The following is a 24,838-nucleotide window of genomic DNA, read 5'->3' on the forward strand; positions in this document are numbered from 1 at the left end:
GGAGAGAACTGGAGCAGGTGCCTTGAACTCAGCTGATGAACGACTTGGACACCATATCATCCCTCCTGCCTCTTTGCCTCACTGAAGACACACAAATGGTCCCTCCCTTCCTACAGGGAACATTGCAGTGCCGGCCCCATCACTCTGTTTTCTTCTGGGTTCTGGGGGTCCCCTCTACTAAGTACCTCTGAGCCCGAGTAGTGTCAGCAGCATCTCTGATTTCTTGTGCTTCTCACAGGCTTGGGAATGGACCAGTGGGTCAGATAACAATACAATGAAGAACGCTTTAATTCTGTATCCTGGGTTCTCTATAAGCAGCGATAATTGCTTTGAATTTTGATAAACAGTCCTGTCAACTACAAAATCTCTCCTTGACACATCAGCACCACACCAGGATTGCACCTGTTCTGTGTTGCCACAGGAAAGGTGCCTCACACTGGCTCTTCTGTCTCCACTGCTAGGAAGCATTGCCCTGGCTCAAAGGTGGGGGCCCAGAAGTCCAGAATGCAGGCCTGGGAGAGGGCAGCCCTGGCATTCACGTCCAGTTCTGATGGACTTGAGAATCTATTGCCTGGACTGTAGAAAATGCCATCCCCGGGGAGATCCTGTAAACACCCAGTCCTTCTCAGTGGCAACTCATCAGACATGGGATCAAAGGCAGAAGTGCCAACACAGCACCAGCCCCATCTACTCTGTCTCCTGCTTTGTCTTTCTCTTGCTCCCTTTCAGCCCAGCTCCTTCCTATCACTTCTTCCAGTCAACTGAAGACATCCTGCTCTGAGCACCTGTACACATGATCACTTGTGGTCTACAAGGACTACTCATTCCAAGATTTTTTTCAACTCTTAATCCTCCCTCATTAGACCTCAGCTCCAAAGGCTGCCTCGTTGGCCCCCTGGTGCCTTCTCTGTTCTGATCTGTCCTGGTCTAGTGGTCATTACGCTTTATGGTCATCTACTTCCTGGTGAAGTTATGTAAGCTCTATTTTGTCTTTGCAGGGAACCTGTCTGATGGTATGACCCACACCTATATGTTCACTATTGTGCTGACAGCACCTAGCAGAATCCGGGGCACTCTGGGCTCCCAGCACTGCTTTCCTGAGTCCTAAGTCCGTAGCATAGGTCATGCCAGAAGGAACCGAGTCACTGATGAGCAATGACTGACTTGGGCCACACACCTACAAGGCTCATCTACAGCTTATTTCAAAGACTTTCCCAGTTTCTTTGTTCAGGCGCAAGGTAGGTTCCAATGCAGATGATGTTACTTCAATCAATGGTTATTTTGTAAGTGCATTGTTTCTTACCTGGACGTGGTCTTTGTATAAAGACGCATAGAGCTCCTGTCCTTGTCTTCTGTAGTTCTCTATACATGACACAAAATCCTGGAAAACACAGTGGACAAGTCACAGACGAATGACAGTTGTCATCTTTCATCAAAGCTTCTTGATCCTGACCAACTGCCAGGCAGAAATAGTGGTTCCAAAATTTGTTGGTTGGATCAGTCCCAAGACACAAAGGAAGACATCCCCTATGTTAAACACACTTGCATGCTAACACCCTCAAAGTACAGGTCATGGTGAACTTCTACTTCCACCCATGTTGAGTTGGCTTATACAGCTCCATCTCCCTCCCAAGAATGACTACATAAATCTGGATTCCAAACGATCTGCTGGAAGGCAGCAGAGTTACCAAGAGCGCTCAGACTGAGGAACCGAGATCCTGGAGAAAAACAAACCACAGCCCAAAGAACTGTGATCCCCCACCTTGAAATATTTGCACAAGAAGCTGAGCAGAAGGCAGTGACTGAGCAGCAGAAAAGATGGAGAGATGATCTGGCCAACTCCAGTGGCCAAGAAGAAAAAACTTGGAGTTCAGGCCTATGAAGGCATCTCAGGAAACAGGAAATCAAGATGCTAGAAATGGGCAGTGGAGAGAGACAAGCCCAGATGTTTCCTATTAAAGCAATATCAGCAGTGGACCAGCCTGATCAGGAGCTCAACTCCTGATGGAAAGGCCATGATCTATATCCTGCAACTGTCCACAGAAGGACAAAGAGCATCCCCTCCGGAGAGCGAGGATGCCACCTGCATTCCCTAGTCCAGGGTTTCATACAGATCATCCAGCAATTAAACAGAAATCACCCGAGACACCCACAAAAAGACGAATAAACAAAAAGTACGTCTACTTGGTTCCAGGAATCAGACACAGGCCCCCAAATAGTACAAGGAGTACAGCCCCTAAAAGCACAGTGCAGAGAATTTCCCAGAGACGTGAACTCTATCAAGACGGACCAAATTTTAAGTCTTCAATGAGAATGGTCTACACACAGAAACCAATTAATAACGGCTGGTGAAGATGTGGGGGAAAGGTACCCTACTCTACTGTCAGTGCGACTGTAGGTGAGTGCAGCTCCTATGGAAGTCAGTAGGGAGCATGCTCAGACAGCTGAGAACTGATCTGCCATATGACCCAGTTATCCCACCTCATGGACTAGATCTAAATGAGATAGAATCTGCATACAAGGAAACAACCCACAACCCTATATTTATGGCAGCACAATTCACAGTAGTGAAGACATGGAAACAACCCAGATGCCCACACCAGATGACAGGATAAAGAAACTGTGTTACATCTAGTTTGTGGAATACTACGCAGCCATAAAAAGAATGAAATTCTACTATTTGCAACAAAAAGGTTCCAAGTGGAGACCATTACACGCAGTAGAATAAACCAGTCCCAACAGAACAAATATCATATCTTCTCTGATACATGATAACCTTCATGCAAAGTATGAGATAAATACATATACAGGTAATCAAGTGTATATATATTATTCTCACAGATGAACTGTATAATGGGGAAGTGAAAATATGTTGCATTATGTGTCTTTGTTCTAAATAAAAGGCGGACTCCCAATGAAATCGTTAAAATACCTTGATAGTATGATACTACATGTTCTACTTCTGCCCATATCTACAATGCCATGAAACACTTATATAGCAGAAAGTTAATTATTACTAAAGGAATATACTACTGTGATAATACGGAGAAAATGATGGGAAATCCTATACCTACAAAACTGTATCAGGAAAGTAATAATAATAATAATAAAATTTTAAAACAAGAAAAAACTAAATCTAGACAAGGAACTTTATTTGAAATGTAAAACTCTATAGATAGGACTGACAAAAAAGGAGAGAATTTTAAGAAAAATTCTTTCTAAAACTTGATGAGATAAAAGTGTGGGAAATATTACAAATAAAAATTATTAGAGATACATTGAAAATGCAACGAGGGTCTTGCATGCCCGGATGTCGCCACCAGGGGGTGAATCAGCCCATGAGAGATCTCTGTCTGCCTCTGTCATAAGAAGAAAAACAAACTAGGAGACCAGCAGTGGATTAGCGGCTGCTTAAGATGCCAGCATGTCTTATTGGAGGACTAGTTCAAGTCCTGGCTGCTCTACTTCCAATCCAGCTCCCTGATCAAGTTCCCTGGAAAGCAAATGTGTGGGTCTCTACCACAAGGAAGATCCAGATTGAGTCCAAGCTCCTAACCTTGGCCTTGCTCAGCCTTAATTATCACCAGCCTCTGGGAGAGGGGTGGGTGGATGTGGAGGGGTGAGCCAGTAGATGAAAGACCTCTCTCTCACTTTGTTTTCACTCTGCCTTTCAAATAAGCGAATAAAGAAATCCTTCTTTAAAAATCTACCTCTACCAATTAAACTCTTCCTACAAATAAAACTTCAGAACTGAACATAAATGGGGACAAGGACTAGAGAGGAAAACTTCCAAAGCAAAGCAAGTTGGGTTCAGCAATTCTTGGAAAGTGCAGTGTATCCAAACATGGAGTTCTGACCGAGAATGTATGAGTACTTGGAAATCAGCCAAAGTGCTCCACCACTTTTACTCAGAGAGAGAGAGAGAGAGAGAGAGAGAGAGAGAGAGAGAGAGAGGCAGCTTAGGATCTCCTTGAATGATGCAGAAGATGGTTTTCATAAAATGCGATGCTCATTTAGAAAAACCTTGAGTGAGCTGAAGACAATGTCTTTAATCAGATACAAGGTGTCTACAAGCTGGAAGCAAACTTCACACTGATTTTTGCCCTGATATCGGAAGCGAGATAAGAGTGCCCATCACCATGTCCACCCACTATTCTAATGTTTCAGAATAAGGAAAAGAAGAAAATGGAAGGAGATTCGAAGCAGGAGAAATAAAAGTAGAATCAGTTGTAGTGAATACTATCATGTACAAACAAAATCCCCCCTCCAAAGCCATGGTTAAATTATAACCTAAAAGAAACCTTAGCAAGATCTCCTGAATACAAACGCAATTTCATGTTATATGTTAACAATAAGTTTAAAAATGTAAGCTAAGGGCCTGACACAGACTAGTGGTCAAAAAGTGGTCGCCTTGCACGTGCCCAGGATCTCATATGGGCACTGTTTCTAATCCCAGCAGCCCCGCTTCCCATCCAGCTCCCTGCTTGTGGCCTGGGAAAGCAGTCAAAGACAACCCAAGGCCTTGGGAGCCTGCACCTGCGTGCCTCCTGGCTCCTGGCTTTGGATTGGCTCAGCTCCAGCCATTGCAGCCACTTGCAGAGTGAATCAGTGGACGGGAGATCTTCTTCTCTGTCTCTTCTCTCTGTATATCTGACTTTCCAATAACAATAAATAAATATTAAAAATGTAAGTTGAACATGATATATTATACAGTATTGAATATCAAATATTTAGAAATAATTTAACACAACCCTTAAGTTTTCTACAAATACTAAAACACCATTAAAAAATGAAGACCTAGTAATAGGGAGATATACCATGCTTTAGGATAGGAAGAGTACGAATTTGTGAATTTCTCCAAAATTGATTTGAAGATTCAAAATAATATAGACCCAAGCCCTACCAGATTTTTCCTAAACACTAAGTAATTCTCAAATGTGCACAGACATTGAGGGTATCTGAGCAGAGGCAGAAGCAGCAAATGTCTGCTGGTTAAGTGACCCTGTCTGTGGTGTTTTGTTACAGGGCCCAGGACTGGCTCAGACAAAGCCCCAAATCAATAACCCAAGTCCCTACTCAATAAAGTAGAAATATAAAAAGAGAGGAATAATAAAAAAAAAAAAACCCTCCAATCCAACAGAAAGAAAGAGGTCATTAAAGAGCAGAAATCAATTTAATTAAAATTAGAAAATCAAAGAAAACCATTGAACTAAAGAATTGGTATAATCTTTACGAAACGATAGAAACATTGACAATGATATGAAAATCAAAGAAATAGATGGTTAAAATCAAGCAGGAATCAAGGTCTATCCCCACAGGCATCCAAAGGCAAGCTAAAGCAGTTTAGATGAACAGACAAATGCTTTGCCACTCACAACCTACCACAACTCACTGAATATGAATTAGATGGCTGGAATGACCTTATAATGGTTTATAAATTAAATTTGAAACTCTCCAGAATAAATCTCCTAGCCCAGATCAGTTTCACTTAAGAATTTTACAAACTCTCTTCCAGAAAAGAGACAAGAAGCAAGCACTTCCAAGATAATCATTGAAGTTCGTGGTATCATGCTGTTTTTTCAAAAGCACAAACTTTTTAATTAATTATTTTTGCATTATGTGACAGTTTCATAGGCTCTGGGAATCCCCCCACCCCTCCCCATGCCCTTCCCTCCTGGTGGATTCCTCCACCTTGTTGCAGTATATAATACGTATTTTTGAAGACTCCTTGTATCCATGGATTGCTCCAAACTCAACGTATGCCTTCATTTGGCTGTTTTACAAACTTTTTAACTCCTCTCTTCTCCAGATACTGAATATTCTATAGTAATGATTCTCAAAGTATGATCCATGAATCACTTGGATTTCTGAAACTGTTTCAGAAAGCATCAAAAGCCAGAGTTAACTACAAAATACTAGAAAATTTTTATTCCCCCCCATTGTGTTTATATTTGTGTTTATGCGCCCCAAGCAGTGATATGTACAAACTAGTAGCTCAGCCTAATTCAAGGCATTGATGCTGCCTGTGCGACAGTCCTTGTAGGTGAACCTCACCTCCAGGTACTCACAGGGGGAGGCAATTCTTATGCAGGATGTTTTTTAAAAAGCAGTCAAAATATTGGTTTTATTCATTCTCAATCCCTCAAAATGCTTCTTTAGTCTGTGTGGTAAAACAGAAAGTCTGCATTGAGCAGTGGTACATGCTAAAAACTATCTTATGCAACAGCCCTTGTGGACTTGTGAGCAGAATGAACTCCTCTGGCACAGAGCATCATCCGTATTTGAGAGAAAGACAGGTGCACAAAACAGTATTTAAACACATTTGTATTGCTGACAGGCATTTTCTTGAAAAGGAGCAAAGTGAATCTTCTCTTTCAAATAAAACAATTGCTGGGGTTTATTGCTAAAGATATAACTTAAGCTCTCAAGCAAATATAAGACTTTTAAGAAACATATTTTGTCTGGTAGCTTATTGACTATCAATTGCATCAAGTTTTTCTGATGAAATTGGTGGCAGTATGGGCATGATTTTTTCCATAGTGCATAATGAAATATGTCAATCATCAGGAAATACACATCACTAGGAAATCAATACTTCTAATACACATTACATGCACATTTCAATGCCTCTTACAGAATTATATATGAGTTGAAATATCAAACTAAAAGACAAATCATTCTATTATTAACAGTAAAAATGTCATTGAAGGATATCTCAAATATGTTTAAGAAATCACTACTTGTTGAGTTTTGTTGTATCAGAGAAGAATATAATGTCCTGGAAAAAACTATCAAAATGTTCCTCTTCTTTCTAACTAGATACCAATGACACACCAGATTTTCTTCATGTTTCAACTAGAAAAACAAGTGTTTCAATGGTGTGAATAAAGAAGTAGATATGAGAACTCAATAGCTTTCTAAAAAATCCTATAGAAAGTAGATTTACTGAAAAATAAAAAAAGTATCAGTCTTCATATTTTTGGGAAAATATATAGTTATTCATTAAGATAGCTACTTAGGGGGAGGGGTGTCTGGCGCAGCGGCTAAGACCCCTGTATTCCACACTGGATCACCCAGATCTGATTTGCGGCTGTAGCTCCTTGCCCACATTTGCACTAACACAGAACCAGGAACAGCAGTGCTGGTGTAAGTAACTGGGACACTGCCACTTGGGTTATTAGAGCTAGGTCACAGTACTGGCTTCCAGCCTCAGCCCTAGTCCAGCAGGAGCATTTGGGGAGAGAGTTGGTCCATGGGAGTTCTCATTCTGTCCATTTCTCTCTGCAAACAGCTAATTTTAAAACATCATTTATGTTTACACATTATGGGTGTATGGCTGTGATTTTTAAATGAATGAATGCATACATTAAAAAAACCATGAATTTCTACCACAAGATGTATCAGTAGATGCACATTACATAAACAAAAGCTCTTTGGAGCCCTTGACCATTCTTAAGAAGGCCGAGGGGTCCTGAGACCAAAAAATTTTAGGAACTGGTTGACTCCACTGAGGCGAAAATGGATAAATTCCCTGTAGCCACATGAACCAATCCTACAAACACAGGTGGGAATGAAACAAAACAGCAGCCACGTAATTTCACTTCTCTACAGCTTGAGATGTGGAACAGTTATTGTATTAGATACCAAGGGAATGGCTATTTGAGAGGAAGGTGGGGGCTGGAGTTAGATGCTTCTGGGGCACCTTTCGTGTGCTTTGTGGTTTTTGTTTTGTTTGCTTATTTTTTTGTCTGGGTGGTGATTTTACGCTCACTTGGCTAAAATTCTTCAATCTGGGGAATGCAGCTGTGACACAGAGGGTTAAGCTGCCACCTGCCATGCTGGTGCCCCATATTAGGACACGGATTTAAGTCCTGGCCACTCTGTTTGTGATCCAGCTTCCAGTTAATGAACCTGGGAAAGCAGCAGAAGATGGCCCAAGTGCTTGAGCCCCTGCACCCACATGGGAGGCCAGAATGGAATTCCCGACTCCTAGTTTCAGCTTGGCCCAGCCCTGGTTGCTGCAATCGCTTGGGAACTGAACCAGTGACTGGAAGGTCTCTGTTTTCTTTCTGTTGTTCTGCCTTCCAAATAACTCTTTACAAAAAATTCTTGAAACTGCCTATTTGTGATTTTAAAACTTTTTCTTATGTGCACTATGCCTCATTTTTTTTTAAAAGATGTTATTGGGAAAGACTGAAAAATATGAAAACAATATAATTTTTAAAATCCAATTACTGTTTTTGGAGTAATGGGAATAAGATTATTCTTTTCTCTTATTTTTTTTTCTTTGCAAAAGTTTCTTCAATATTGCTGTTATATTGTTTATCCACATTTATAAGTAAAGGATCATTATGAGTATCGCAAGTGACATAAAATGCTGAAAAACTTGGCTGATTCTACATCCAAGGAAAAAACCCAGGCTTGTGTTTAATATGCTGCTGTGGAGACGCGCAGCAGGAGTGGAGAACTCTGGGGGGTGCCCTTAGCCACAAAGCAGCTGCCTTCCCGCCGCAGATGTGCCATCCTGCGGAAGAGAGATGGGCCTTGTCTGGCTGGCCCCAAGGGTTGCAATGGGCCCAGGGCAGGGACTTGCAGGCATGCTGACTTCGACGCAACCATATGAGAAATACACACTTTTCTCACATGGCTCGTTCTGGGTGTTGCAGAAGCAGACTCGGGGAGGGGAAGGCAGACAAGTCGGCCCTCCTGGGTTCTTTGGCCTTATCAGCCATGTGTCACAGGCAAATCACTTCATCTCTCTGAAATTCCCCTGGTCGACTACGGAAGAAGGTTCCCAGTGCCTCCGTTGTTGGTTCTGCATAAATGTGACTGGGTTAGCGTGGACAGCAATGTGAAAGTGTTTTGGAAGCTACAAAGGGCCAGCTATTCGAAGAGGGAATTGGGCATACGGCATTGGAAACATAGAGAGGCTCTTTTTTTTTTTCATTTTAAGTGATCCAGATGGTCTCTTGTAAATTAATACTTAGAGGAAATGCTGCCTATGTTCAATTACAAACCATCCCCACTCTTCAAATAAATACCTGATCTATAAGCTATGGCCTAGGGTTGCTTACAGCTCAGCTCCAATACTCTGTCTCTGGCTTCAGACTTACTCTACAACGTGACCTGCAGCGGACTTCCATTGCTACTGTTTTCCTGGCACTGGAGTACAAGATGAACCCACTTGTGGCTTTCTGGCATTTCAGCAATAGAGGGTAATGATAGATAGCAATGAATTGGCATGGTGGACCCTGAGATGAATGTGTCATTCACAGTGTCACAGACCTTAGCACGGACCAGTGTCCAGAGAAGGTTCCTGGATTGAGATACTGTTTTACTGACTCTTGGATGAGAGGCTTGACATAGGAGCCCACTGTGACTTGATGGAGTTGGTTTGGACAAGCTCACTCTGGCAGCAGTCTGGAAGAAGGACCTAACACACGTGAGACTGGAGGTTGGAAGATGTCTCAGGGCACTGCCAGGACAGGGCAGGCCAGAACACGTAAGGCAGACCAAGGAGCACAGAAGAGTCCAATTCAAGGACCGTGGAAAGTGACAATGCGAGTGGACAAGAGCTGCAAGATTTCTAGTTTGCTTCACTGAGTGAATTAACTTAGACAAACGAGGAAAAACAAAGAGATTGTTAAAGAGGGAGAGAGAGAAAGGAAGGACAAATTTGCATGCTACCAAAAAACTGGAAATTGCAGTGTCAGTTCAGGAGAGAGACCCAAGGTCAATAGATTCGTGTACCGTCAGTACCTAGGTTAACCCTGAGAGATGCACGGTCACTTGAGGGAAGTAGGCAAAGAAAATCAAGCACAGAAACTTGGAGGACAGACAGCAAAGTCTAGACCCAGAGAAGCAGGGTCACAGAGATTTGAAGCAACCCAGACAGAAACGTGATGGAAATCTAGGGCAACGTCAACCTATGGAATGCATGGGAAGAGCTGAGCAAGATGAGGTCAGGGCTGGCACAATGGCTCAATAAACTAACCCTTCCCTTCAAGCGCCAGCATACCATACAGGCACAGGTTCATGTTCTAACCATGACTTCCCCATCCAGTTCCCTGCCTGGAAAAGCAGCAGAGGATGGCCCAAAGCTTTGGGATTCTACACCCATGTAAGCAACCTGGAGGAGGCTCCTGGCTCCTGACTTCAGATTGGCTCAGCGTCGGTCATTGCAGCCATTTGGCAAGTAAGCCAGTGGATGGAAGACTTTTCTTCCTGTCTGTCCTTCTCTCTGTAAATCTGCCTTTCCGATAAAAATAAATAATTTTTATAAAGAAAGAAAGAAATCAGAAGTTCAGCATGAGGTTGAGCCAGGTGGCGGGGAAGGCCGGGGCTAGGGCCAGGCATGCGAGTACAAATGTGGAGACGTTTGGAAGAGGCGTATTGTGGAGGGAGGCAGTTCACACCTGCTGCCTCCACATCCAGGCTTGGGGAGCAGACAAGCTTCTTCCCCTGAGGGCTGAGCTGGAGCCTTGCTTGCGACGGCCGGTGTTCGGGAGACTGGCAAAGGAAGCTGGCTAGAAGTGTATCCGCAGGTCTGCACGTGGGTGTCATCCCCTAGCCTGCGCTCTCAACACCACATCCCACTCATCTTCATGTTCCCCAGAACTCCACTGACAATGACAAATGAGTTCCTACATCTCACACTAAAACATTTAGTCTTCTGACAATGCCATGCTATCATCACACCTATTCTACAGAAGAAGCTATTGAGACCAAGTAAAGAAGTGACCACCTCAACACAGCAAGTGGCAGAGTTGGAAGAGGAGCCCTTGAACTGTCACCTCATGTCCCTTTCTCATGTGCCTTATGACAGCAGATGTCCACACAGCACTGAGCAGACAGCCCTTGGGCCCTAGCCTCGGAGTCCATTCATGGTCATGAGACCTGTCTCACTCAGGAGACAGCAACAAGAGGAAGGGAATTTGGGTCAGTTCAAGGGCAGCAGCCCATCTGCCCGGGCAGCCGTAAACAGTGGCCTGTAGATCAGGGACAGACTCCAAACAGAGCTGTGCAGCACTTTATTGGAACTAAATAGCCTTGGCTTGGCAACTGTCAGGGCATTAGAGAGTTGAGAATCTTCGAAGTAGAACAAAGGCCGTTTCAGTGAGATGGAAAGCAGATCTCGCCTCCTTAGAGAAGTTTTGCCTTTCGGGATACAGGTTTGTTCTGGCCCTGGGAAACGGCAAAGCATTCCTCTTGCAGTGCGGGGAAGTCAGCTGGCCACAATGGACTCCAGTGCCCACCTTTACTCAGGACATCCTCCAGGGCCAGCCAGCTGCTGGGGACACTCCCTTGCTAAGCTGTCCCATAGGAAGCCCCTGTGGTTTCCAGTGATGACCGTCATTACGCTTGTTTATTTGAAGCGTCGTTAGTCCTATAATCATAGTTGTGTGGCCTCGCAGAGAGGCGCAAGCCCGCTATCTGGAGGCAGCGGCTCAGATCTGGCTTGGCGACTTGGTGCCAAGACGACAGCCAAGGGTTGGGGCCTCTGCAGTCTAGCCTCGTGCACAGCAGGGCTGGGGCTGCACCAAGCGGTGAGGACTGTGCCCAGCCTCTGTCGCATGGATGCATGGGACCACTGCATTAGTTCTTCTAATCCCTTGGCTTATCTTTTGCACGGCTAGTCTCTGTAGGTAAGATGCACAGAGGTGTTCCGTGCACGGCATCTTTGACCAGGGTATTAAAAGCAGCACGAAGTGAAACAATTTAAATATCTGTATGCAGAGTGAGGCTCCTCCCCATGACGGAGTGCTGCTGCAGTCTCCACTAATGCTGCTCTGAAGGCCTATCACAGCCCATGCTTCCCAGGACATCGCTTTGGGTGCACGCTGTCCTGGACTCAGGTGGGTGGCTTGAACAGTGCCACCAAGTCCACCTCTTAGACGGCCAGAGGCCCTGACCCACAACCTGCACAACTGGGGTTTGAAGAGATATAATGAGACAGGCCTGGGTTTCTGCTATTTGAAGCTTTTCTTTTTAAGATTTATTTATTTTTATTGGAAAGGCAGATTTACAGAGAGGAAAGACAGAAAAAGATCTTCTGTCTGATTCACTCCTCAAGCAGCTGCAATGGCCAGAGCTGAGCTGAGCTGAAGCCAGGAACTTTTTCCAAGTCTCCCATGTGGGTGCAGGTTCCCAAGGCTTTGGGCTATCCTCCACAGCTTCTGTAGGCCACAAGCAGGGAGCTGCATTGGAAGTGGAGCAGCCGGAACACGAACCAGCGCCCATATGGAATCTCGGTATACGCAAGGTGAGGATGTAGCCACTGAGCCGTCATGCCAGGTCCTAGTTGGAGGCTTTTAAGAGAAGGTTGGCAAACAGGCTAACAGTAGCGACGACCGCTTCTGTCTTTATTGGCCTAGAAGAGACTATGGGCTAGACCTTAGGGCTGCTTGCCAAATATTCCCAATTCTTTCTTCCTTAGGAACCTGCTATGACCAGATTTCCTGCTGCCTTTCAATGTGAATATGGTTATGAAAACTATTCTAAAATAAAATGTTTCTTTCTTAAAATGTGAAGGGGATTCTTCCAGATCTTGCCCCTAGGCCCCTCTGTGCATCTGAGCAGGGAGAGGGAGTGGGTGCTTGCTCAAGGAGACCCCCATTCCACGGTCTCATCAGTGGCAAACTGCGCCCTGGACTGAATGTGATTCTTGGGCTTGAGATAATGGTGCTTTGGAATGAGGCTTTGGCCTGGCAGTTGACATGCCTGTGTCCCGTATCAGGCTGCCCAGGCTCACGTCTTCAGCTTCTTGCTCATGCAGCCCTGATGGAGGTGGTGACGGATACCTGGGCACTGACTCGGAGGTGGCTGACATGGGGGTGAGTTCTACAGCCCTGAGCCATTGCAGACATGTGCGGAGTGAAGCAGACAGAAAAGCGGGAAGCTTGCGCGCTCTCTCTCTCTCTCTCTCTCTCTCTCTCTCTTCCCCTCTCTTCTCTCCTTTCCTGCCTCCCACTTTTCTTCCCTGTCAAAGAAAACAAAAGGCCAGGGCCTGGTGCAATAGCCTAGCGGCTAAAGTCCTTGCCTTGCACATGCCAGGATCCCATATGGGTGCTGGTTCTAATCCCGGGGGCCCCACATCCCATCCAGCTCCCTGCTTGTGGCCTGGGAAAGCAGTCAAGGATGGCCCAAAGCCTTGGTACCTTGCATCCAGATGGGAGACCTAGAAGAGGCTCCTGGCTTTCAGATCAACTCAGCTCTGGCCATTGAGGCCACTTGGGGAATGAATCATCAGATGAAAGATCTTCCTCTCTGTCTCCCCTCCTCTCTGCATATCTGACTTTGTAATAAAAATAAATAAATCATTTTTTTAAGAAAACAAAAAGCCACAATAACTTCTGAGCGTCTTCACCTGCCCACACACACTAAATTGCACATGCCAATCACTTCTTCCAGTACTTCACAAAGAAATTAAAGAATTCCAACAGAATGAAAAAGCTGCCCAACTGATGGGCCAGAAAGCTGGTTCAGAATTCACAGAACCCCAAAGAGCAGTTAGTGCTCCCTATGGGTAAATCACATTTTAAAACTTAACCACGTATTAATATGTGGCTGCACTGCGGACAGTCTGCTTTATAATGAAGCTTTTATGCATATGCTATCCAACAGGTGCTTAAAGGAAAGCAGGCAACTGGCCTGTTTAACTTCCCTTAGCTTTGGCTCTCTCTGGCTAAGGGCAGCGGCACGCTCCCCTTGATTGGATCCCCTATTCATGGAGGCAGGGGTGAACTATGCCAACAGGGGAGGCTTCTGACCCGCAAGGAGTCAGGTGGGTTTCCTGGTTCCTGATTCAGCCTCCACCAACCTTGGGTCACTGTAACTATTTGGAGAGCAAACCAGTTAACAGATGTTGTCTCTCTATCTCCCTCTCTCTGTCACTCTGTCTTACAAAGAAAGAAATGCTTGAAAAACCTACTGTGCTCTTTCTCAGTTAGCCTCCTCTGGACTCCTAGGCTGGAAGACAAAAGGTTGCCAGGGCCACCTCGCAGTCAGATCTCCAAGGATCTGACTTGCATACAGCCCAAGACAGGGAAGCAGTGGCAAGAGTTTGGAGAGCTAAACAGGCCCTCCCGGCTCTCTGCAGCTCCGTGCCCATCGCCTGAAGCAGACCACGTCCCTGGCTCAGGGTTAAGGAGACCCCGTGGGGCCATGGGCAGCAGTCTGGAATCTGTAAACAGAGGTTGGAGCTGAGAGTTCCAGCGCTCACTCCCCTGCCACGTGTAACCACAGCCGAAATGCAGCTTTGCCTGGATTGTAAAAGCATCCAGTGAGCACACACCTTACAACAGCCACGTTACCTGTGGGAAGTACATCCCAAGACCCCCCAGTGCAAGGTGCAGCAGCAGACAGGACCAAACCCTGCTTGCTGGCTGTGGCTTTTTCAGTTTGGGGGTGCAGCAACAAGAGCAGCATGCATTCCCTTCCCCTTCAAGGGGGAGAAGCCTTGATCTTAGAATGCACCTTGGTAGCTTTCATAGGTGAGGATTTTCTTTGCTTAGGAAGTGGAGAACAAGCATCTCTTCCCTCAAAGTAGCATCTCAAGGCTTCTTTCGGGCAAGTCTAAATCACCTGCCGGCTAGTCCTGAGCTTAGGTGCTGTTGTTGATAAAATGCTGGTTGTTTGAATTGCAAGCCCTGTGGCACCACAACCGTTAACATGACACCCAGGATGGCTACTAAGCGACTAGTGGGGCAGGGAGGGTTGGTTAAAAAAAGCACACACACACAATTCACACCCCAAGTAGGATGGAGCCAGCGGAGAAAGCTCATGGTGCTGTCATAACAGGGCACAATTTAAAGATTATGAAAGTGACTTCTAAAATCTTGTCAGTAACTGGCAGGTGGCAGGTGACACTGCTAGTAGGAGGATGGCCTTTGGAGCAGAGACATGGAAGAGTTACTGTACTTAAAGAGGTTAAGAACCTCTTTTTGTGCTTGGTAGATGCTTGGTACTAAGCATCCACTAGGCACAAAAGGCTGATATCCCTGCATTTACAGACAGACACCTTCTTCCTGCAGACCCAGTTTTGGTTAAACGGTGAAAGCCATTAAGGAAAAAAATGACACACAATGCCTTTGGTTTGCTCGCAAATCATGTCCAAGATGGCTGTGCCCGCCTGTGGGGTGGCAGCAGAGGACACACCACGCTCCAGCCAACACAACAGCCTGAGTCTGTGTCAAGCCATGGCTGTGGTCTGGGGGTCTTCAGGGGCCATTTATTTGGCTGACTCAGGCCAGGAAATGGTCTCTTCTCTCTGAGTGCCCAGATAATTGCACTTTTTTCTGTGCTGGGGAGACACAGTGCCTGGATCCTTAATAAATGTCAAGCAATGCCAGGGTAATAATCATATTTCCAGCCATAATGACAAACAACTGGGGCCCAGAGTGGGTGAGGAGGGACCCGACCACCACAGTGCAATTCATCTCTTGTTAAATTCACTCACATATTAATTTCTAAGATGAACGGTGGTTTCCAATTTGTCTTTTTTGAACTGTGATGGTTTTATTAAATTCAATCGTCATGAGTACGTGGAGAATGACTACTGAAAAAAAAAAAAGCGAACAGCCCTGATGTGGCAAAGGATGAAGGCTTTGAAGCTGCAGATTCAGGGGAAGTCGGCCCCTCCTTGCCACCCTTTAAGGGTGCCAGGCCTGGGTGAGAGACACAGGCTAGACGGGAGATGGGTGTGGGCCTCTACCACAGGGAATTGCAAACCATAGACATAGCTTTGCCCAGACATGTGATTATGAATGAAATGACCACCCTGAAAATCACAAAGTCCCCTGCCCCAGGTCCCCAGAATGTGACCATCATAGGCGGCCAGGCCTGCCAGGAGGGGATCGTGGTCAAATGAGGCCAATGGGGTGGACCCTAATGCACATATAGGATAATAGGACACACACACACACACAAAGTGAGTCCCAGGAAGACACAGAGGAAAGGCAGCTACCTACAGACCGAGGAGAGAGGCTTCAGGGGTGACTAGCTGACTCCTGGCATGGGGACTTGCAGCCTTTAAGACTCGGGGACCGTGCTTGGCAGTTGAGCGGAGCTCCCCAGTGTGTGGCACATTCGCTGGAGCAGCCCAGGAAGACAAATGCAGGTGTGTTCACTACAAATACCAACTAGCACTGAGGCATCCAGACCCCGCCGCAGGTGTTCTGTACAGCCTGTGCCTGGGATTCCAGCTTATGGGAAGGATTCCTTCTTTAAGGACAGCATCAATGCCGCCTTGACCAGGGCCACCCTACCTCTTCTAGTCTCCAGAGACATACTTGTTGGCCTGCCTCTGAGGATAGTCTTATGATGTGCAACCTGGAACCCACAGCAGGAACTTTCTGGGAGGGGGGTGGGCAGCTGACCCTATGCCTGCCATGTAGAGGGCTGCACACACCTGCTCACCCTGGTGCTCTCAGGGCCCATGTGGGTGCTTGTTGGCTGGTACTCCTCCTGGGTTGCACCAGGTCACTTGGTTATTGCTAGGTTTTCTCTCTTGCTTAGGCTGGGCCCTTGTGTCTGTGGTCATTGTGAATGAGCAATAGGCAGAGCTGGATTCTTCTTGATAGTGATTCCCAGTTTGCTCTGACTGTGAGGGATGGTCCTCGGGTCTGAAAAGCAGCCAGGATCATCTGTATACACACACAGTTTCTTGCTCCATGGTAATATGTTCCAAGTCCATTTTGGACAGCATGAGAATCTGTGCGGTGGCTTTGGATCGGAGGCATGACATCCTTGGAAAAAATCTCTGAAAGCTCACAGAGGGCTGGACAGGGAAGCTAGGCAGGGCTCATCGCTTCACTCATCCAGGGTCTGTCCCTTGGTCAAAACAGCAGGTGCATGAGGAATTGATATGTGATTTTTTTTTTAACTTCCCAGGCCTGCTCCACAGCAGCAGGCCAGTAAGCTGCCCATCATGTGGGTGTCTGTCCTTAGAGAAATTCATGACCTTCATGTCCCAGGAATTGGCCTTCTTCTATCATTATTTGTCTTCTGGTCTCTTTCCTTTATGCTATTGCATGCATTCACAGCTAAAAGCTACTGTCAATCCTCTGGGGAGTGAGTCAGAATATAAATACATGACATCGAGTTACTAAAAGCTGCCTGGGAGGCTATGATTGCAACAAGCTAGCAGCTGTCCCCCAGGTGGGTGGCCACCATTGTCCCATTTACTGCCAATCTGCCCCCACATCTTTCTTGCTCCTCCTCTGTACTTCCTGGTATTGTGCAGAAGCTGGCACCATGTTGGGTGACTGGTTCATGCCCACTTCCTCTTGGCTCACTCTCCCCTATGCCCTGTCCATCAGCTGTGCTTCTTTCTGTGCTCACTACACCAGCTCGCTCCCACCTCTGGCCTTGGGTCCTTGTCCTCCAGATGGACGACAGTGGCTTCCTGCTCTCAGCTGATGGCCACTGCCTCCGAGAAGCCTGCTGGATCCTTCCTACCTATGACACTCACAGGTCAATGTCTAGCCGAGCTCCACTTCCTCCACACTCTGGCACACCACACAACAGGGTCTCCTCTGTGGGTGTTGGCTTGCAGAGAGATGTCTCCTTTGTTCTACTCAATTGTCACCTGAGCATGTGCGGTAGATGCTGGCTATGGAAGACAATGGCGCAGGGGTTGGTACGACCCACACCTGGTTCAGCTGCACTGTTCATTTTCCTCAAGGACTTACACCTTATACTTACACCTTCCCTGTTCCCAGGTATATCAGGGGACAGATTAGCACCCCAGGACTGGACCCGGATGTTCTTTCTGTTGCCTCTGCTCTCTTCCCTTCATTCCATTTTCCCTCCCTTCTTTCCAGGCCAACGAGGCAAATTTTTATCAATGCCAACAAAGAGAAGGAAAATTTCAGAACTTCCTGTTCTGAGACTTGGAAAGACTTTTTTAATTAACCAAAATGGTTTCTCATAATAGATGGGTCCCTGGACGAGGACGCGGCTGCGGCTCCCGCGGCAGGCGCCTGGGCGGCGGGGCTGTGAGCGGGCGCCTAGCGGGTTATGAATGGCAGCAATGCTTCAGGAAGGCCCCAGACGGAGCCTCGGCTCCACCACCATCTGCCGTTGGATCACTTAGGTAGTTTGGGACACTTCTGTCTTTCAGAAAGTGAAAGCATTTTGGGACAAATGAATATGTTTAAATTTTAAATTTAGAGAAAGCAGCAGGAAAAAAAATGAGCCATGGTCTCCCCCTCCCCATCAGTCATCATTTCTAGAGACTGAAAGTATTTTCTGGTGGGGGGCGGTGGCAGGGCAGGAGGAAAGCCCCCTCCAACAGCCACACTCCATGTTCAGGTAGCAGGTTTGCCTTGCGCTAAGAAACCCAACATGCACAGTGAAGTTTTTATAACAAAAGCCTGGGTGGGCTCCTTCTTTAAAGCAGAGGACTAGATTCCGTTTCGAAAATAGTTTGAGCCAGAATCCACTTCCTACATCAACTTCAACCTGTTTTAAGGTACACCATCCTGATGTACACGCTTTTTCCCTGAAACCCATCTTCCATGATTCTCTTCTGAATGACATTGAACTAGGCAGAACAACAACCTGACTGTAAGGGCTGCTTAAACGCAGGGCTTGCATGTGGCTGAAAGAGGCGTGACTTGCTCTACCGGTAAGGTCATGCATTGTCAAGCTGCATTTGAGCCAAGGTTTGTACATCTCCAGAGCTGGGCTGCCTCTTTGCACCTCAAGCCACCGCCATCATAGAGGAAAGTTAATGCTGGTCTGGCATGGTGGTACAGGGTTTAAGCTGTGGTTTACAGTGCTGGCATATCACATCATAGCACCAATCAGAGCTACGTCCAGCTGCTCTGCTTCCAATCCAGGCCCCTGCTGATGCTCCTGGGAAAGCAGTAGAAGATGGCTCAAGTGCTTGGGTCCCTGCCACCCATGTGGGGCACTTGGAGCGAGTTCCTGGCTCCTGGCTTTGGCCTCGTTGGGTCCTAGCAGCTGTGCCTGGGAGGGAATCAGCAGACTGAAGATCCCTCCCACAAGATCTTAAAGACACAGTCTGCCCGATTTAATGGTAAAACTAGGTCAGGTCAGAGGAAAAAGAAAAAGAACAGTCACTGAGTACTAGGAGAATGGGAGAAGACTTTTGCTTTCTAGGCTCAGGGGAAAATCTGCCCAAGGAACTCGGCATCTGTCTAGAAGGGCTCCTCAAAGCATGGGCTAGACAGGACGCCCCCTGCTGCACAACAGGTCACGGTGACTGGCACGGTCCCTTGGCCAGTTCAGAGTCCTGCCTGCTAGCTGTTGTCCCTGTATTAATTCACAAAAGGAGCCCCTCTGGGTGGGTAGATAAGGCAGTGTGATTCTTCTAGGCGGGTACAGATTACGGCTTGGCTCACGGCTTGCTGAGCAGTCGGGTACAGCAGCCAGTCACCTCGTAGACTCGGTCTTGGCAGAGGCCAGGTTCCAGCCCTGGCCAGGGGATCAGCTCATGTCTTTGAGTTCCTACCCATCCATATGGGAGACCCGGCCTGCATTCCTGGCTCCTGGCTTCAATCATTTGGGGAATAAATAATGGAGGGGAGATTACTGTCTGTTCTCTGTGTTCCTTTGCTTCTCGCATAAATAGTTTTGCTTTTAAAAAGAGAAAAAAAAATGTCTAAAATGCCTTTTACAAGTAAGCTTACCTAGAGAATTTAAGATGTGAATTAGGGACATTTTTTTTTTCTTAGAAAACCTATCAGTTGTGACACTCACAAATTTAGAAGACGGAAAACTAAACAAACATCTTAAATATGATGGCCACATGAAAACAACGCCCCGCATAGGAGCAAATGTGTCACCTAAGCCTTCGGTGTCATCTCGCACCAACACCTTGCAGTGACTCAAGCAAGAACCTGCAGACGGGCAACCGCAATGTACGTGCCACACAAAGCAGAATGACGGCTTTTATTGAAGAAAGGGAAAAAAAAAAAACCACCAAACTACTTTGCTCTAAGCAGTTTTGAAATGAATATCTGATTCGAAACTTCCCCTGTGCATATAATCGCATGCTAATTTACATTTTAATTACTTCCTAAGAAATCAAAAGCGTTTGTTGACAGTAGAACATAATGTCAACTTCACGGTGCACTGTTGGTGGATGCTTAATGAACTTAATTAGATAATTAGTGATGTTAATTATCCTTCTATTATGAAGATAAAGATGGCTCACAAATGATGCACTTGGTAAAGAAACATCATTTAAGGTACCCGTGTTTGCTTTGTTCATTTGCATCTGTTTTTCAAACTCCTTGTAAACAGGGACGGTGATGGATGAGAGGTGTTTAAGTCTTCTTTAGGATGGAAAAAGGAAGGCCACTGTCTTCCCTCACCCCACTAGCGGCCTCCCTTCCTTATCCCGCACACTGAGGCTGAGCTGGTGATGCGGCGGTGTTGCTGCTTCCCCCCGCCCCCGCCGCCCCTGCTGCTCGCCCCTAGAACCTGATGCAAGGAGCTATCACCCCCTTCAACTCTGAGACGGAGTTCCAGCAAATGCCTCTTCGTTCTCTACCCACTGATGTGATGGGTGGGTTTGTTGAATGGGACACATGAGTATATGCATGTGTATGTAACGTGTATGTCTGCAAGTGTGTGGTATGTGTGTGAGTTGTTATGCATGTGCGTGTGTTTAACTCGAGGGAAAAGAGGAAATGAGAGGAGGGTTTCTCTTAGCAGCCCAGAGCAACTGCCTTCTCACACAATGGCTTCTCCCCACCTCCATCACCCTCAATGCTGCCTGCAAGGTGCGGGGGCTATGATACAAGCTAACGAGGCCTTTCAGCTGAAGTGAAAGATAACTTTCAAGGCTTACCAACAGAACATTGAGCCACATTGTTTTTTTCTCCTTTGCCTTCAACTACGGCCACAACCTACATGGAAGCAGCTGTCCGTTGGCTAACTGCCCCGGCCCAGCATAATGATGGAGAGCTCTGAGGCCAGCTAGGTAGAGAGAGGCCTTGTGCAGAGGACTGCCCCTGCCAGGCAAAGTGCCAGAGAGAACCAGTGCTCACGTTCAGCACCCACGGCTCAGAAGGCCGGGGCCTGCTTAGCAGGTGTCAGCAACAGCACCCACGAGTAGAGCAACTTTCCAAAGTGATTTTTTTTTTTCCAATCATACTTTTGTTTGCTTCTGAATCATCTAACTCCTCTTACAAAAGACCTGTTCACAACACTTCTCCCATGCCCAAACACAATAGAGCTTTCCAAAAAGCCCATCTTGGGGCCTGCTGTGGTGGCCTACTAGTTAAATCCTCGTCTTGCACTTTCCAGGATCCATATGGGCGTCAGTTTGTGTCCTGGCTGCCCCACTTCCCAACCTGCTCCCTGCTTGTGGCCTGGGAAAGCAGTAGAGGGTGGTCCAAAGCCTTGGGATTCTGCACCTGCATAGCAGACCTGAAAGAAGCTCCTGGCTTTAGATTGGCTCTGCTCTGACCATTGTGACTACCTGGGTAGTGAACCAGCAGATGGAAGATCTTTCTGTCTCTCCTTCTCTTTGTAAATCTACCTTCCAATTAAAAAAGAAGAAGAAGAAATCTTAAATAAATACATAAATAAATAAAAGCCTATCTTGACAGGTTTTCTGAGTCACCCTTCTCCTGTCTCAGGTTGCCCATGGCTTTGTCCCCTCTCCAACCTTCTCTTCTCTTGGGTCTTGCAGCCAGGAAGATCTTTCCCTTTCCTGCTCCTGCCAGCAAGTTGGCATCACCAAGCCTCATCTCTCCCAGGTCCCTTTAGGCCCTTCAGTTTTAGGGGTCCTCAAATGCCCCAATTCCCTTCCATGTCAGGCCACCAGACACCTCTCTTAACGCTACGTCCACCTCCTGGGGCAACTCTCTCTCTTTCGCCCACACACATTATGTTGCATTTATATCAAATCCAAGTGAAAAGTTTCTGAGTGGGCCTGGCATGATGGCTTTGTGGCTAAATCCTCGCTTTGCACGCATCAGGATACCATATGAGCACCAGTTCATGTCCCAGCTGCTCAACTTTCCAGCTCCCTGCTTATGGCCTGGGAAGGCAGTAGATAACCCAAAGCTTTGGGACCCTGCACCACCATGGGAGACCCGAAGAAGCTCTTGGCTCCTAGTTTGGATCTGCTCAGCTCTGGCAGTTCTGGCTATTTAGGGATTGAGCCAAAGGAAGCTCTTTCTCTCTGAGTTTCCTCTCTGTAAATCTGCCTTTCCAATAAAGATAAATATTTTAAATATGCTTGCAACCTCTGAGCCACCCCTGATTTGGTGCCAAGAGAAATCTCAGAGAACCCTAACTTGCATTTTCTCTAGCGCGTGTGAACTTGGCCTCAGTTCTCCCCAGGGGTGATACCTCTCACCTCACAGGAGCAGGCACACTCAGGAATCATCCAGAAAAAGCTGCATCTGTACATGCGGCCTCTGTGAGCCTGCCAGCCCCTCTTCAGCTGGACACACACTGACTAAAAACTGGCTAATGGTTCCCGTAGTGACTGTGGAAGCCTTCGCATGCCAGCTTTCTCCTCTGTAGTGTTTATTTGAACTCCATGGCTTCTTCAAAGAGAAACTAAGCATGCAGAAAAAGATATGTATGTCTATCACTTTCAAATGATTTGGCTGTAGCATGGGGTGGTGGTTGGGTGAACAGATGGTGATAGAATATACGCTTGGCCAGGAGGTGAATGTTGTTGGAGTTAAAGGAGGGGCAGCTGCATAGGGATTCATTCCATTACTTCTTTCTTTGTGTGTTTTGGAAATCCCCACAGTGGCATTTGAAAGAGATGGGTACAGAGCGCTGAGTGGCTGACTGTGTATGTCGAGTCACTTTCCAGGGACCACTGCCTGGCTGCCCAGGACAGAACTACTGCCAAGTTGCTGGGCTCGCTCAGCATCCCAGCCTCTGCTGGACTCAGGAGTGCTGGGGATGAGGCATTCACGGGGACACTGGATCTGGCACACAGTCAGAGAAGCAGTTTATGGTAGATCTGCAGTCACTGTGCCCACACTCTGCCCTGCTTCTTAGGTCTTCCAGGCCTTCCACGGCGGGGGCTGCTGATGTGTCTGGGGGTGGCAGGGCAGCCTCCAGAGGACCCCGAGAGGCCCTTGAGGCACAACACACATGTTCCTCCACAAAGTGGCTCATGCTGTGTCAGCATCTCTAGTGTCACCCTCAGGCTTCTGATGACCTCTTGACCGCCTCTGAAATCCTCACTCGGCCCTCACATCCCTCCACCAATCCTCACTCGACCCTCTCATCCCTCCACCAATCCTCACTCGGCCTTCACATCCCTCCGCCAATCCTCACTGGGTCCTCACATCCCTCCGCCAATCCTCACTCGGCCCTCACATCCCTCCACCAATCCTCACTCGGCCCTCACATCCCTCCGCCAATCCACACCCAGCCCCTTCACTGTCTTCTATGAGCTACTCCAGCTTCTTGACCCATGGTGCTGGACGCAGCAGCTGCAGGTGCACCCAGCCACAGCTGAGAGCTGTGGGAACTGGCAGACGCCAGTACTGGCCTTCCTTTATGAGAGTGGCTTCCCTTCCTGGGCACCCCAGGCTTTGCTTGGAGGCTGACCTGTGGCTCTCCCATCATTTCCACACATGCACACTGTGTCCGATGCTACACCGGTCTAGAATCTGCATCCACCCCTTGTATGGACCGGAAGTGACTCTGGACCCCTGATTCTCTTTCTCTGGCTCTTGTCCCTCTCCATTCTCTGCAGAGTCCAACAAAACAACTGAATCACACAGCTTGAGCATCTGCTCATCCCAAAGCAGGTAACTCTGTACTTGCTGGTCTTTAACGCCAGAAAAACAAGATGTTCTAGAATGTGCTTAGACCTCTGTTACCTCTCCTCCTGCTGTACAACCATCATCTCCCACCTGAACTGTGTTACAAACCCCTAGCCATGCCCCTCCCCAGGGGCCTTGAGTTGTCATCTAAACTGTAAGAACAGCAAGGTGCCACTGCCCCCCAGCACAGCTCAGGGTGCCCCATGATCTGACCTCCACCCACCCACTCTGGTGCCTACCTTGTACCTACAGGGCTCCATTCTTCTCCCTGCCTAAGCCCCCTGCTCACCCTTCCCCCTACCCTCAGTTCCAGACATCACTTCCTCCATGTCTCCTATATACACAGCCCCCAGCTTCCTGGACTAGTTGTTTATGTCTAAGAAATAAACAGCTCAGATCAACCTTATTATCTGGGAATAATTCAAAATAATTCAAAATAAAAATCCAAAAAGTTCCTGCCTCACACATGGTTTCCCAGCGGGTAAACAGCATACATTGCTAAGACTATGTCTGCCAACAATAAGAAACCAACACTGGTTGTTGATATTATATCACTTAGCTCATGTATTTACTTTATTTGAAAAACCAAGAGACAGACAGAAATCTCCCACCTTCTGGTTTTCTCCCCAAATACATGCAAGATCCAGGGGTGGGCCATGCTACAGCCATGAACCAGAGGCTCAGTCCCAGTCTCCCATGTAGATAACAGGGGCCTACCCACTTGAACCATCACCTGCTGCCTCCCAGAATCTACAACAGCAGGAAGTTGGAATCAGGGTGCAGCTGGGACCTGATCGCACACCCTTCACTATGGATGCATCTTAACTGCTGGACCAAATGTCCATTGCCTGAATGATTTTGAAACAAGAACAAGCAGGCCTGTGAGGCAGTGGCCACTGCAGTGGAAAGGAATGACCATACAGAGTATGTCATCCATACTGCTCCCTGCAGAGAGAGGGGGACTATGATAGCAAAGCCTCCTGAACACCCCAAGAGGGATTTTGGTGGTCTCAAGCAAGCCCCACCCGACAGTCCCCATCATGCCAGAGGCAGTCACCTCA

At 47.0% G+C, this 24,838-nt stretch overlaps 1 protein-coding gene across 2 annotated transcripts in view; it reads right to left on the reverse strand.

Moving 5' to 3' along the window:
- The window catches only part of WDFY4 (WDFY family member 4), a 231,424-nt gene that overhangs the window by 74,061 nt on the left and 132,525 nt on the right, over positions 1–24,838 (reverse strand). For both annotated transcript variants that reach the window (XM_058671561.1, XM_058671562.1), the window contains exon 40: positions 1,304–1,381. In XM_058671561.1, coding sequence (XP_058527544.1) covers positions 1,304–1,381 — 78 coding nt within the window. The remainder of the gene's footprint in view (positions 1–1,303; positions 1,382–24,838) is intronic.

The sequence above is a fragment of the Ochotona princeps genome, chromosome 13, assembly GCF_030435755.1.
Source record: "Ochotona princeps isolate mOchPri1 chromosome 13, mOchPri1.hap1, whole genome shotgun sequence".
NCBI lineage: Eukaryota > Metazoa > Chordata > Mammalia > Lagomorpha > Ochotonidae > Ochotona > Ochotona princeps.